The 15,777-nt window shown below is 46.1% G+C and overlaps 1 protein-coding gene across 2 annotated transcripts in view; it reads left to right on the top strand.

Annotated features, from left to right (window-relative positions):
* Nucleotides 1-3,948: 3,948 nt before the first annotated feature.
* The window catches only part of LOC135904514 (receptor-transporting protein 4-like), an 88,245-nt gene continuing 76,416 nt past the window's right edge, over nucleotides 3,949-15,777 (top strand). The window contains exon 1 of one of the 2 annotated variants that reach the window (XM_065435308.2): nucleotides 3,949-4,474. In XM_065435308.2, the coding sequence (XP_065291380.1) occupies nucleotides 4,329-4,474 (146 nt within the window). In that variant the 5' untranslated portion in view covers nucleotides 3,949-4,328. The remainder of the gene's footprint in view (nucleotides 4,475-15,777) is intronic. The other variant, XM_065435307.1, reaches the window with a different exon arrangement.

Here is a 15,777-nt window from a genome sequence, read left to right on the forward strand (position 1 = left end):
CACCCAATCCTTTCATTTCAATAAAGTACATATAGCTGGGCCGGTATTTTGTAGCGATGCCTTTTCCGATTCTATGCTTTTTCAGGCTTTTCGCGCTTGGCCAGTGGTCAGAGCGACGGTCTGCCCACATTATCAACGGGATCACGCGGCCGTGTGTGGTGGATGATAAGAATAGCATGGAATAAGGCATAAGGCATCGCTACAAAATAGCGGCCCTGCTGCTTAACCCTGCTGACAAGAAGCTAATGCGAACTGCGAATAGGCAGACAAACCTTGGTATTTTTACTCGAATGTTATCGATATGGTTAGACTTGGTCAGGTCCCTTCGGAAGCATGCTAAAAAAGGTAATTATGGGAGTGCACCTGTGCAGTGCTCTCCCTGTTAAGATGCAAATAAACGTACATCAAACATATCAGCTTGTTTGTGGCCTAAAGAGAATAAATTATTTTTTCCTTGCGTTTATTCCTAATTCTAATTGGCAAAAAAGAAAGCCATGCTTTTTCATTTATGCAGCCAGAAATTCAATTTCTGCTATTTTTTATTTATGTTAAAAAGAGAGACGTTCGTGTCCTCCGAGCACAAGACAACGTGAAGAATGAAAGGAACATTTACGATGTCCTTTATGTCCCGTACATGGAGAGCAAAGGGCTGAGTGTTGACCCTCGGAGTGCGCCGTTCTTGATAGTACCTAAGTCAGATTTAATGTCACGAATACGCGTGTGCTGTTTTCTATATCGCTAAGATAGCTTTTCATTAGAGATTGGCTGGCATATGCTCTATACATATAAAAGAACACATTATTTAGAATCAGTTTGGCCATGGTCTAAGAACATGGGCCCTATAACGTAAAACTATTACAATATGTTTGTATTCAAATCTCCTGACGTCAAACTTGCGTAACCGCCGACGCAGGCATCGGGCGGTAACCCGCAGGGTTGTCTGAACAGGCCAATCAAACGCTGTCCTCGTTTATGGGAGGTAACTTTTGTTTGCTTTAAAAAGGATAAACGCATAGCATTTCCTGCACTGAGCGGCTTGTCTTATATAATTGGCTGACTAGAGGGTGGTGCGGGCGTCCGTGATTGGTCCGCCTTCCCTCACTTAGCTTGCGGTGGCTGGTCGAAAATCACTGCGGCATGCAACGGAAGGTTAAGAATTCCGCTAAAAGTGATAGTCAGCAAAGAGTTGGCAGAACGAGGTCGTAAACGTGCCGAAAGTTCTCGAAAACGTTTCACGCCCACGCAAGAAGCGTTAGCGTACGCACATAAGCCCATGCTCTCCGGCAAGTGCGAGTAGCCTGAGCGATCGGCGGCAGCCATCTTTTATTCCGTTCGGAACGGGGCAGCCTGCGGCTATTCAGAAAAAAAATTCAGCTTTGTTCAGCGTATTAATGCATCTTTAACGCGTACGCGTCACTTTGATTGGGTGAGTTTTCGTGGTTTTGTGACGTCGCTTGACAGGCAGGTGAAGTGGGCGTATTTATAACCCGAAAACTTTTGACCAATAGCCAAGGCCTAATGGCGAAAAGCGTTGAATCAAAAATAACTATTTTCCTTTTGTTCTGTCCAATTATGCATAATCAGTGTGCGCACGTCATATCGGATAGGCAGCTATCGCGGTTTTCGTGACGTCGCGTGAAAGACAGGTGAAGTGGGAGTGGTCCGAAAAAGTTTTGGCCAATCGCGGAGGGCTGATTGCAGAATTGGAATAGAAAAGTTTGGGATAGCTTTACTTTATAGCACCCAACTTGTACGTTACACTTATGCTGGAACAGGGATCGAGAGCACTATAGCTCAGCTTTTTGTTCGAGGGAGCGAGAGACAAAAATAAGGCCTACGACTACGCGTTTCACGTCGAGACACACACACAAAAAAAAATGAATATTGGACAGGATCGCTCGCGCCACAAAGCAACGTGGCCAGCCTGACCAAGTGGACTGCTCTCGAGTTTCGGGGGCTCCGTGCAATGCGCCCCGCAGATCTGAAAGCCGTATTATACACGGTGCTTTCGACACGGCTGACGTCTGTGGTGCAAAAAGAGTGCCAGCCAACATGCTGTTGAGACAGCTTAACTAAGCTGATGATAAATAAAAGGCAATACCCTAGTGTCATGGCAAATTCTTCTCGTAAGGTTGGACAAATCAGGGGTAAGCATCTTTTTGTCACGCACGTCTTACACGTAGAAACACGGCTAACAAACTTGACGTCTGTCGGGAACACAGCAGTGTTAATGTACTACCGTGCAATGCACTTTGGAAATCTATTTGTCTACCGCAGATCAGTTCCGAACAAGTGCAGCCACCTATGCCCTGCTTCTGCAAAGTGTGCGCGCCGAAAGTATAGAACCGTTGTGCAAAGTCTCGCTGGAGTGATAAGGAGACGACGCAGAGGCGCAAGTGCACGCTGGAAATTGCGAGACTCTGCAGACGCAGCACCACCGCATTAAGACACGACACTGAAAATCCAGAAGCAGGTCGCCTGCCGAAAAACAGTCAAATGAACCGGCGTGTGTGAAAAACGTCGCCAGCTGTGACCAAAAATATTTGTCACACAATCTCCCGAGTCCTCTCCAGATTTTCCCGGCCACCACACGGGAGATCTTCAAAGCTCTGGCAACACTACTTTCGTCTCGAAGAGGTGGACTCGGAAGCCTCCCAAGATTAAACGCTCGGCAGTGGTTGCACAAAAAAACAACAGAGAGAGAGAGAGAGACTAAGGTGCAGTTCTACTCCTCACAACGCAGCCTTGTGACATTCCAGTCGTAGTAAGTGAGCTGAGTGCAGAACACACCACTGCCGAGTAGTGACGCAATATGCGATGAATATATCGATAGGCTAACTTCACTACACGCAAGCAGAATGGTAGCAGACCTAGAGCATTATAGACACTCGGTTATTTCAGCCACTTCATTTGTCTCGAATTGTTTTCAGCCTGCTATACTTAAGGGTGGTGTAGGCATTTTCCCCGCGTGTACGTTTGGTGTTAAATACATAATATTTATAGCAGCCGCACGCTACGTGTGGAAGGCATCTTGTCAAATTTACGACATTTCAGGAGGAATGAAAAATAAGCGGAGTGACTGCGTAGTATCGTCGTTTGCGAATGCTTCCTCACCAGCATGCGAGTTATAACAAAAACCCCCGGTGCACCAATAACGATGAATTTAAGCGCAGGGTGCAGAAGCGCAACTCTGAGACGCTGCTCTTTATTCCGCGTATATAACTGATCGAGCAAGTTCCTGCAACAAAACTGAGATTAGCCCGACACTCCATGACGTACTATGAGAGTAGGAAAGATTTCCAGTCCCTGCTTGGAGCAAGACAAGCGATTTCCGTGACAGACTGAGTTGGTTAAGGACGACCACGTCAGTGGTGAGTTGCCGGATAGCAGCATCAGAGGTGATACACATGTCGCAAGCATGCACTTGAGGACAGACTGGAAGCGTTCGTACTAATGTCATCTATCCTTGACCGGGTCCCATTGGCCAGCACACGTCCGGTGATCCGGTCATATCATCCGAGCTCGCCAAACCCAGTTCGTCGGGCCCGACACAAGAGGCATTTGACGATTCGATGAAGCCGCGCTGCATCTCGAATAGCGGGCAGCTCGAGTAGCTGAGTTGCGGACCGGCCGCGAACTAGGCGTCAGCTGCAACGGCATCTCCCCTTTCCGCGCAGCGCGTCAGATACGCATATGAGGACCACTGAATCCAACTGTCCCCGGTGAGCCGAAATGGTTCTCCCGAAGCGAAGCGTAACGTGCGAGAGGGCTCGGTGTACAAGCGATCCGGTGGAGAAGGCGAGGGAGAGGAACGCGTGTGTGTGCGTACTGCGGCAGCCGCGGAAACAACGGCCCGCTGCAGGCCCCTTCGTTCTCCGCCAAAAGCGGCGACCAACCAACACGCGCCGCCGCCGGCTGTGGCGTACCGCTCTTCTTTCCCGCGTGTAGTGCGCCTCTCGTGTTGCACACCTACTCGCACCCATCGCTCGCGGCGGCACTATGCTAGTGGCGGGGAGAGGGCGTCGAGAGGGAAAGGGACGCTGCACTCGGACCCGGCGGCAGGCGCGTGAACACAGCGTGCGGCTCCTGGGAGTCGAACGGGCACGCTGACAACTCCACCGACTCGGCAGTGAGTCGAGAAAACCATCCGCACCATCCATGCTGGGAACAGCTGAGGCGAGGGACCTACAGGTGGCGGCAAGAAGCGGGGACCCGTGATCCAGCTGCAGGGGTGTGTCGAGCGCCCGGTCGCCTGTGCCGCGTTCCTGCAGCGCTCGGTGCGGTGCCCGGAGGACAGCGACCGGACGGCCGAAGCAGCGCTGACGGCGATGGTCGTGTGCCTCACCTGGGGCTGCCAGGCCCCCGCGGCAGCCCTGTGCGCACCCCCGGTGCTGGGCCCGCCGCAGCCTCCGCCGCAGACGACCGCCACAACGTTCTGCTCCGTGATCCCCATCCACCCCTGGAAGCAGTCATAGTGAGTACGCCTCTCTGATCGCGGCAGCGGTGTGCATCTTGCGCGAATCAAGTCACGCAGCGCGAGACTCAGATGGAACGCGCTCGTGAAGCGAAAGTTTGGAACACGTGGACTGGTAAGTGAAAGGCAGTGAAGGCAGCTTCGCGGCTCGTTCCTTCTGACTTCGTCATATGGGCCTTTGGAAAACGCTTACGCCACCTCGGGCGTCACGGAAACACAGCCGTTTTACACGTATGGTTATCGTGGATGGGTTGGTCGGCTCTAACTGAGCAGTCTGCTTTTGCAGGATTTCCATGTTTAATAAATAAGAGCTGCTCACAACTTCCGATATATCTGGCACAGGATTTGTGTTCATCGTAGAGTGTCGCGGGTTACTACGAGGTCAGCTCATCGACCAAGTGTGCGCACGTTCCAAAAAACTTACGCTAGATGGAAAGCGTGTACGAACAGCGACTCGTGGCAGCATATTCGTGCTGCTTTCGTTGAGATGAGACAGCTGCCGCCTGTTGGCACGAAATTGGTGTCCGACCCTGCCGGAGCTCGAAACGCGACTGACAAAAAGGCCTGCCCTCTCGCAGGTACGCTCTCTCTCTCTCTCTCTCTCTCTCTCTCTATATATATATATATATATATATATATATATATATATATATATATATATATATATATGTGTGTGTGTGTGTGTGTGTGTGTGTGTGTGTGTGTGTGTGTGTGTGTGTGTGTGTGTGTGTGTGTGTGTGTGTGTGTGTGTGTAAAGAGATCTTGTCATTATCGTTACTCCAAAACGACATTTCGAAGTCCATGCAGTTTCTTTGCACATACAATTGTAACAGCTGGCGCCCAGGCCTTGTAACCATGCTGGGAATCTGTGCAATGTTTCCGGCGAAAGAGAGTAGGGGTGTAAGCTTCATACCTTAGTTACGGTTGGTGAATGCGACACCAAGGCGAATCCGGTGCACCATGCTCGTGTGGCTTCTTTTGAACTTGTGAGGCATACGATATTTCATTTCTTGGTCCCATTTGTGTAATCGCTTGTGTCGTCGATCTGGTTGGATCCAGTGTTCCAACGTACGCTTGCGTATTACTCGACGAAGTAGGGCGTTTGTGTCTGTTCGTGAGAACGGAATTCGTACTTCACAAGCATTATCTAAAGCAGTTTCCGCTTCAGCGGCTGCCTGTTCGTTCCCGATCACGCCACAGTGTGAGGGTATCCATTGAAAGGTGACACTGTGGCCATTTCTAGTTGCGTGTTTGAGACGCTCTGTAATTTCTATAGCTATGGAATAATGCGGGCCCCGTCTGAGGACACAGTCAATCGTTTGAAGAGCTGGCTTGCAATCGCAGAATATCGTCCATGCGGGAGGAGGCTCCTCAGAGAGAAATCGAAGCGCCTCTCGGATAGCAACAAGTTCTGCGGCAGTTGATGTTGAGCTATGGTCTAGTTTAAACCGCCGAGCGATGATCATATATGGAATGACGAAGGCTGCAGTGCAGGCATATAATGTGACAGAGGCATCGGTATACACGTGTACAGTATGTCCGTACTCTGCAGAAATGTGCAACAGGGTCAGTTGCCTGAGGCCAATAGATGCAACGGATGACTTTTTAGTAATTCCAGGGATCTGCAATGTAATGACGTTTGAAAAATAAAACTAAAGGTGTTGAAATTAACATTAAAACGGAAATACTTTAGTTTATGCGCGACATCAAAATTTATGAAAACTTGGAGATGATTAAACAAGTTATAAATGTATCGTTGTTTTTGTCTGCGCAAAAACCTATTTTTCCGATGTTTCCTAAACGCTTGTAAATCGGAGGCGCTTTTTGTCCCAAGGAACGTTTGAAGCAGTGCATTTTTATCGACGATAGCTTTCAAGCATTCCGAAGTAAGCCGCGGCGTTCTTGCCTTACGGGGACGGGTCTTTTTGATGTAAGCAAAACTTACGGTGAAGGCTGTTTTAATTTTGTCTATTAGTAGTTCATACGAGCGAGTAGCGTTACCACTGCCATATAGATGGAGCGCCAGTCTAGTTAGTGAAATGGAACGAAAACGCTGCAATGTCTCCTGGTTTACGTTACGGTATGTGACAGAACTTTCATGTTTGTTTTTTGAGCTTGGTTGTTTAAAGCATTGTATTATGCATATGGGCAAATGGTCACTAATATGTGATCCGAGAACTCTTGAGTCAATTGTCTGGTTTTGATAGTTTGTTATAGAAGCATCAATACATGTTCACGTACTTAACTGTATTCGTGTCGGTTGTTTTATCACATTTACCAACGCATTCATTTCGAGCATTTCCGTAAGTTGTGCCTGGGGCACTGAGTTGCTCAAGAAATCAATGTTAAGATCACCTCCCAAAATTAGCTTGTAATTATTGTCGTTGATCCAAGCAAGAAATTCGTCTAAAAAGATAAAAATGAAGGTAGTGTCCCTCCAGGTGGGCGATACATAACCGATAAAATACCATATTTGCAGTTCACCGTAAGAATTTCATAATCATCTGTAATTCGAGAATAATTCGAGAGCAGTTCGCTTTCAAATCTGTCTTGAACTATTAACGTAAGACAAGACCACCCCCTTTTTTACCGTGACGATTTAGAAAGTAAGACTTATAACCAGGCAATTTGAGTACCTCCAGTTCATACCTGCCTGCTGCAGGCGTTCATCGATCTTCATTAGGTCAGCGACATATGTTGTTTGAAGCGCATTCGAAGACTCAGTCCTTCTTGCGAATATTTTACCATCTGTGGTCCACACAGAGCGCCATTTTTTTGTTCCTTCTTTTTCTCAATGGTCATGGCAAGCAACCTTTTTGAGCTGTGGACAAAGATGCTCATTTGTGCATACGGGAGATTTTCCAGAAAAGCCGATGTCAGCCACGGAAGGACGCAGCTTTCGTGCCTCGCGAAGAACAGAGTCGCGCTTTGACCTGTTTTTGAATTGAACAATGAGCGAACACGGTGGCACACATCAATGTCATTTCTCGCGATGGGTTCATTTATCGCATTTCCAAGCACGTCAAGCATTTGAAACAAGTTTTCATTTGTAGCAAGTGGTACATTCAATGTTTTTGTTACGGGAATACTGTTCTAGCGCGATCATTCTCTTGCCAGTGTCAGAAACCTGGTTCTTTAGTTCCACCTAATCCTTCATGAGTGCCTCATTTCGAGTTCTAACATTGACACTTATATGCTCTTAATTATGTCACGTATCTTTGAACATTTATTTATTTATTTATTTATTTATTTATTTATTTATTTATTTATTTATTTATTTATTTATTTATTTCGGATACTTCCGATGCCCGAAGGCGTTCAAGAAAGAAGTGGCGTCAAAAACAAAAAAAGTAATGCAGTAAAAGACAACCGAAATATTAGCAAAAGGCATTCTGAACAGCGGCCTTGAAGTTGACGGAGTCGGTGATGAGTGCGACTGATGCGGAAAGGCGATTCCAGTCCGTGCTTGTCCTAGGGATCAATGAGTCATTGTAACGGTTTATGCGACACGATCGCACCCCGACTTCTAAGGCTGTGGTCAGTGCGGGACGAAATATAAGACAGAGTGGGAAAAAAGTGTTTCTTTGAAAAGGGAGGTTGAAATGAAACAGTGTAAAAAAGGCAGAGACGGGAACATTTACGGCCTGACGAAAAATCAGGTAAGTTGAGTTCGTTTCATTGATGAGATACTTGCATACCGAGAATAATTAGACAAGATAAAGCGCGCACCTCTGTTTCGAATACTTTCCAGAGTAGAAACTGATCAAGACTGAGTCGGATCTCAAATGGCTGAAGCATACTGCAATTTGCAACGAACTAAAGTTTTGTGAAGAGTTAACTTCAGGGAGGAAGGGGCCAAGCAAAAATTACGGCGTAAGTACCCAAGCGTGTGGTTAACGTTATTAGTAATATAGTCAGTATGCGAATTCCAAGGAAGGTTATTTGATATGTGAAGGCCGAGATACTTGTAAGAAGTAACTGACGTCCCCACATGAGTACCATTAATAAAGTACGTGTGCGTGGCAGCGTTACGAGATATTCGCATCGCCTTGCACATATTTGAATTAAGTTGCATTCACCAATTAGTACACCATTTAGTTACGCGGTTAAGGTCGTCCTGCAGTTCTGTAATCGGAATTATTAGTAATTTTACGGTAGAGAACACAGTCATCCGCGAATAGCTTTATGGGAGAAGAAATAACGCAATACGGCAGGTCGATAATGTAGATCAAAAAGAGAAGTGGACCCAGGACTGAGCTTTGAGGAACACTTGCTGGTACATTAGAAAATTGAGAATTACAGTTATTAGTGTTAACAAACTGCGTCCTGTTAGAAAGAAATTTTTTTATCCACTCGACCACCTTTACATCCAGGCTTGAAATGTAACCTGGAAACTGCGCCACTTGAAATAATTTTTCTTTAAAAACTTGCATATCTAACATTCGCACTCCCAAAGCTAGAATACGATGCATCTATCTGGTGTCCTTCCCAATCATATCTCGCCTCTGACCTAGAAACAGTACAAAACCGCGCTGCTCAGTTTACAACTTCCCAATATTCTAGTGAAGTCAGCGTAACCACAGTAGAACGTACAATTTAATTACCATCACTTCTCTCACCAGATCATCTCTCGTCTCCGCTTGCATCATTCACCCCTACCCTTCCACCCCCCTTTCTTTTTTTTCCTTTTTTTTCTGATTCACTCGCACTCTAGGCATTCTGTGTTAAGCCCACTACAACACGGATATCTTCCCGCTTAAACCACAGTAGTGCCATAGAACGCATTATCGCCCGGACATCTGCAATGAACACCTCATTTTCCCCGATGCAATAACCCATTGGAACATCCTTACAGACAGCAAGATGGCGATTCGGGCTGATGGTGTTCAAAACAAAATTCAACCTCTCAGACAACTTACTCACTGTCTGTAAATCATTCCGGGAAAAGTTCCCTAAATAACCATCTTGCCTTTCTTTTTTTCTTTTTCTTGCTTCCCAATTTACCTTTGCTTTTGTATATTTCACATTTCGTAATATTTTTCCTGTTATTTTTTTATGTTTCTGTTCGTTATGTTCTGTTAGAGAGAGAGAGAGAGAGATGCAGATGAGAGAAAGGCAGGGAGGTTAACCAGAGTTAAAGCCTCCGGTTTGCTACCCTGCACTAGGGGAAGGGAAAGTAAAGACGGAAAGAAGAGCGGGGACAAAAAGAAAGGCTTGAAAAAAAAAAGGACGGGATCATTATAGTTCCTCTAATTAATAAGCCATTGCCACGTAAAAAGATCAACGAAGCCTTGACCGACTTTCGGTGCAACGACAGTTCCTGTCGGCATTCCAAGACTGCCTGTTCTGAAAGCGGCCTGTCGTCAAGGCGTGCCAACACGGCCGCTAGCGACAGCCGGTGCGCGCTGTATCATTATATTCTGCTAGGCATGCAGTAGTGTCGCGTTCGTAGAAGGAAGCAATCTTCTGTAATGCCTCCTGGCCTTTAAGGTGTGCAATAAATAAAATTGGCTGCTACATTCAACTGACCCCCAAACACTATCGCCATCGTTGGTTTGTATTACTGAAACCTGATTTTTAAAAATGCGTCGCTGATCCTTTGTTCGCGTCACTAACTTTCCCGATCGCAAGAAAAGATCGATGTATAGGTCGAGACAGCAACGTTGCCCTCTTCATTGCGTACGAAACCAGCCGGCGAAATAGTGCTGCTCTTTGATCTACCTTATTGACCCCACATCCCAAGAGAGAGAGAGAGAGAGGAAAGGCATGGAGGTTAACCAGAGGCGAGTTTCCGGTTTGCTACCCTGCACTGGGGCGGTGGATATAGGGTTTGTAACGGCGACAAAGAGCCAGACGAAAAAGAGAGAAAAAAAACTAACACAAAGAAAAAGAAAAAAAAAACAGGCAAAAGAAAAGGCGTTCCAATCACAGGCGTTAACGCAGGCCGGTCGATCTCAAGACGCTTGCACGGCCTTCTGATGCAATGTTAAGTCACGTCGATGTTTCAAAATCCTTTCTTCCGACAGAGGCTCGTCGTCCAACTGCTTCAGCACGACAGAAAGCGATCGTCTCTGCACACTGTACTGCGGGCACTGGCAAAGAACGTGACGAATTGTTTCCGTGTCGCCCACATTCCAAGCTATCTTACCTCGGATAGTGCCTAAATTGGTACACATACACTAGTTCTTACAAAACAAAAAAGTGTACACCTCTCTTTTAAAATTTGGTCACGGAAGAGTGCACAGTGGAATGAGATCGACTGGAATTCCTTGAGCTTAGCTGGTCATGCTGTAATGTCTCGCGGTGATATAGTTGACGTGGCTGTTTCATTCGACTTTACGATGCCATTGCTGGCGCTCTGACTTCATTTTGTGTTTCTTCGGATGGTTGTGACTAACAAAAAAAAAATTGAGCCCCTTGGATCTCCATCTCGCTCATTGCATACTAAGTCGTACTTAACACCGCTTGTATTGGTTTGTAAAGTACTGCCGAACCCCTCTACAGCGAACGCCTCCACTACGAAATGACCTGAACAACAAAATAGTGATAACGTCCTGGCCGAATTTCTATCGTTCATATACATTGAGAACGCCTCTACAACAAATACCCACAACAACGAATTTTCCTGTACAGCGAAGGAATTTAGATTTGTTGCTTTACAACGAACGGCGCGCACCGTTACCGCCACTGCCCTCGAGAGACGCCGTTGAGCTTCGCTCTGCGCCAACGGCAGCGCTAGCGACGCACCCGACGAGCGGGCCGATCTCACCGCGTGTTGCGGCACTGCTGCACTGGAATTGATCAGCTCGTACGCTGCTAGTTGTGAAGCAACGGCGGGTGCGAGTACGGCTGACGAATACGCCGTAGTTGATGGCAGGGTGATGACGTAAATGAAACTGACGACCGACCACGCTTTCAAAGCCACCTAGGGCGGAAAGGGCGCGAATGTCATGGAAGGAAACAGCGATGAAGAGCTTGTGAATTAACCAAGAATTTTCGCAGCAATAGAGGCGATAGCGTCATTCTCGAGGATCTGCAGCTTTACCTTACGTCGCTCCCGCATTTCGCCGCGAAGCATGCAATGTACCTCGGTGCAATCAGGTTGACTACAATCGAAGATTCCGTAACAGGAAATGTGCACGAAAAATCGGCGGCTTAATTCGCTAAGTCCCTCTTGAATCCGAATGAAATAAAGCTTCTCTCTGGTAGAACGTGCTTAGCCCGCTCTATAGAGTGAGCGGGCTATAGAGTGAGCGTGATCTTTACAACGGAGTGAACTGTATAACGAAGGATTCTGGAAATTTCCACGCTCTAGACACTTCGTGCCACACGTGCGTTCAATCAGACAAACAGGTTGAATGAGGTGGCCTAATGCTTAGTGACTATGATGTTGTACCGCCAAGCACGAGGTCGCGGGATCGAATCCCGGCCACGCCGGCCGCATTTTGATGAGGGCGAAATGCGAAAACACCGGTGTACTTAGATTTAGGTACACGTTAAAGAACTCCAGGTGGTCCAAATTTTCGGAGTCCCCTACTATGGCGTGCCTCATAATTAGATCGTGGTTTTGGAACCTAAAACCCCATAATTTAATTTTTAATCTTTGAGGTGACTTCGTCATTTGTTAGTCTGCTACATTGCCGTCTAATGCGTCACAATCCAAATATGCATGTCCATCACGAGCTTATGTGCTTTTGGTGGCTACCGGTGCCTCCGATCTGTGCTGCATTGAGTCGGTCGCGTAGGAGAAAGCAGCTTACTTAAGGTGTAAAGGGTCCATGCAACATCAAACGAACCACATGTCCCACGCTGCACAAGAACTGCTCAGGTAGCTTACTCGCTTGGAAAGACGTGCGTCACATATACGTATATGCCGCTATAAAGCAGTCGTAAGCGTTTCCTTTTTTCTTCTTTTGCATTAGCGGGCGTGTTTATCGCTGCAATGCCACTGGTTGTGTGCACAAGTCCCTCTGCAAATTGTGCGAATTCGAGTTTTTCGTCTCTTATTTTTTTCGACCACTTGGCATCTCACGTCGCCTATTCATGCAGAGACAGACAGACAGACAGAGAGAGAACACATCATTCATTTGGTCTCGGTGATTGGAGCAGAGACTGCGACTTGAGCTTCTTCAACTTCTCCCACGCCACGTTCACTCGTCAACTGCGAACATTCAGCGAGTGCCAGCAATTGGCACCTCTTCCTTTTGGATCCCAAAATGCCAAGCACAATTGCTCCACATCCGGAGAACCGTCGCGCAGCTGCAGAGCTGTGCGTTTACCGATGAGGATAATAAAAAGTGCGACCTGGCGATAAAACTCAGTCGGGGCAACCCCGTTCCATAGATATCGTGCCAACCCCCGGTAATCGCTAAGGAAACTTTGATGATAATTTCATGAAAGAAAATACTTTGTTAAATGTATCTGACGCATATGTATGACGCATATGTATCACATTTGACGCAATGTATCAGACGCATATGTACTGAACGCCAATTCGGCGTGTTAAAATTCGTGTTAGGTTAAAATTGTACTTTAAAAAAATTCGGGAAGCAGGCAGGCCAATACATAAAAAAACTGCTATCCAGCCTTAAGAAAGGCATTCTCTTGTTCCTGTTTTGCCCAGTCGTATTACCCAGAGTAACTGTGTTTTCTACCTGTGAGGATAACATTATATACTGTGTTTAGCTCATAATAAGAGGACTATTAATGTGCTGGCATTCAAAGTTATTAGGGCTTACTCGTCTCTTGATACATTATTCCTGCTTTCTGAAATAAGTTTTCATTTATATACATATACGCTCATCTGTACTGGACCCCTGCTGTACTAGTAAGTTCTTGGCTATCGGGTCCTATACCGTATCATCTTTACGTAACCGATCCAGCGTTAGATAGATAGATAGATAGATAGATAGATAGATAGATAGATAGATAGATAGATAGATAGATAGATAGATAGATAGATAGATAGATAGATAGATAGATAGATAGATAGATAGATAGATAGATAGATAGATAGATAGATAGATAGATAGATAGATAGATAGATAGATAGATAGATAGATAGATAGATAGATAGATAGATAGATAGATAGATAGATAGATAGATAGATAGATAGATAGATAGATAGATAGATAGATAGATAGATAGATAGATAGATAGATAGATAGATAGATAGATAGATAGATAGATAGATAGATAGATAGATAGATAGATAGATAGATAGATAGATAGATAGATAGATAGATAGATAGATAGATAGATAGATAGATAGATAGATAGATAGATAGATAGATAGATAGATAGATAGATAGATAGATAGATAGATAGATAGATAGATAGATAGATAGATAGATAGATAGATAGATAGATAGATAGATAGATAGATAGATAGATAGATAGATAGATAGATAGATTTTTTCTAATATATTTGTATAAATTGTATCAGTTGTACACCTCTCCCCCTTTATGTAAATCTGAGGGCCATTAGGGTCATTGATTGATTGATTGATTGATTGATTGATTGAAGCAGATATCTGGCGGTTTCATGAGGCTCATAACTGGCACAGCGAAAGCTTGCGTAACGTTTCATCCAGGAATTATCGAGAGCTTGATTTCTATCCACGCTATTTTGTGCATTGATGTGGGCAGAAGGAAGTCATTTCTGTTAGATGAAGCACGATGGAAACACGGCGCCGAGAGCCCGTGGCTTCGCGCAGAGAACACCGTCCGTGAGCTCTCTCGTGGGCCGCATGTCGCGAGCTGTCCGTGGCTGCCGCCTCGTAGACGCCGGGTCGCCGCAGCGTTCGCACGTTTCGTTGCTCACTTTGTTCGGAACACGACTGCAGGCGTCACAGCGCGTAGCGGTTCTACGTTACCCGTGCGAGAGAAACGCGCCAGGCATGCAACGTCCGCGTGCGACGGTGCCGGGGAGATCGCGAGCGTGCAATTTTCGGCATATGCTCATTCATTCAGCTTGCATGAAAAATACCACACCATGGATACAGTGTGTCGATCCAAATCCACTTACCCGACTGCGTGCAGCTCGAACAAGGCAGTGCAAAGGAGCAGCACGCGTGCATTCTCCTTCCGTCCCTTTCCAGCTGTCAAAAGCGTGCTCATTGTTGGCGAGGCTGAATAAGTTAAACTTGTGGTGATAACCACTTGCGCATTGAAGAATCTTCATACGCAATGCGCGCGGCTGCTGCCACGAAGTGTGCGCGGAAAAAAACGTGCCCGTTTGCGTGATTTTCGAGAATAAACGTTCCTTCACTCACGAGACCCTCTGTCAGAAGTGCAGTAAGTTCAATTGCGTTACGAGTGATGCACTGTAGGATTTTTTTGAAGACCCTTGGTGAAGAAATGTATGCCGTTTGATAAAGCCGTATCTTGACAGAACGACACGGGCCTGTATTTCAATTCAATCTAATTCAATTTTATTGTTAAGTAAGTTAGTACAGAAACAGTTGTATACACAACAGGAAGTGGTCCCAAAGAAAAAACTGCAGATAACAGAGGTACCCCCTGATATCGGCAGAGCATTCTGTCGATAACATTCGTATCAGATAAGGATTGTGGTTATCTTCACACAAAGCAAAGAAGACAGGTTCGCAGGAAGCTCAGAACTTGGAGTGATCCCTCCGAACGGGAGCTGTCTTAGGCTGGAACCAACGAACGAACACTCACCGGCATATACGTTGGCTCCACCATGAGACAGGTCTTGTTCAACCACTGTGGATCAATTTCTATGCGAAACATGATGATGACTGCCATCATTACTCAAGGGTGCATTCTACTCGGTCACTATTTACGTGCGTTCCTTTCCTTGACGCGTCTCTTTAAATCATTGCTTATAAAGTGGCTAGCGAGCGAAGCGGTTCAGGAAGTCCCTCGTCGGAAGCTTCGGGCTGGGCCGTCCGTCGCCTGAGCCTGCAGACCGTCAGCACGTTGTCCGGATTCTGCACGTGGCTGCGTACGGCAGATGCTCGACACTTGCCGTGGCTGCGCATATATGGGGCGCTGTGCGCGCCTGTATGTACTCCGTACAGCATCGTCACTCGCCGTGTGCATGCCTTCCACGAGAAGCAGCAGACCGTTAAGACATGCGCGCTTCCGCTTCTGCGCCCGGGGAAACGTGCGAGGAGACCAAAGATTCAAAAAAAAAAAAACAGAATGAACCCCGATGTACGAGTAAAGTACAACCGTATAGCTGCAATTCATGCGCAAGGCGAAGCTGTAGGCGCGGTTTCTTGATTATTATTATTATTATTATTATTATTATTATTATTATTATTATTATTATTAT

This window comes from Dermacentor albipictus, chromosome 2, assembly GCF_038994185.2.
Source record: "Dermacentor albipictus isolate Rhodes 1998 colony chromosome 2, USDA_Dalb.pri_finalv2, whole genome shotgun sequence".
NCBI classification, from domain to species: domain Eukaryota; kingdom Metazoa; phylum Arthropoda; class Arachnida; order Ixodida; family Ixodidae; genus Dermacentor; species Dermacentor albipictus.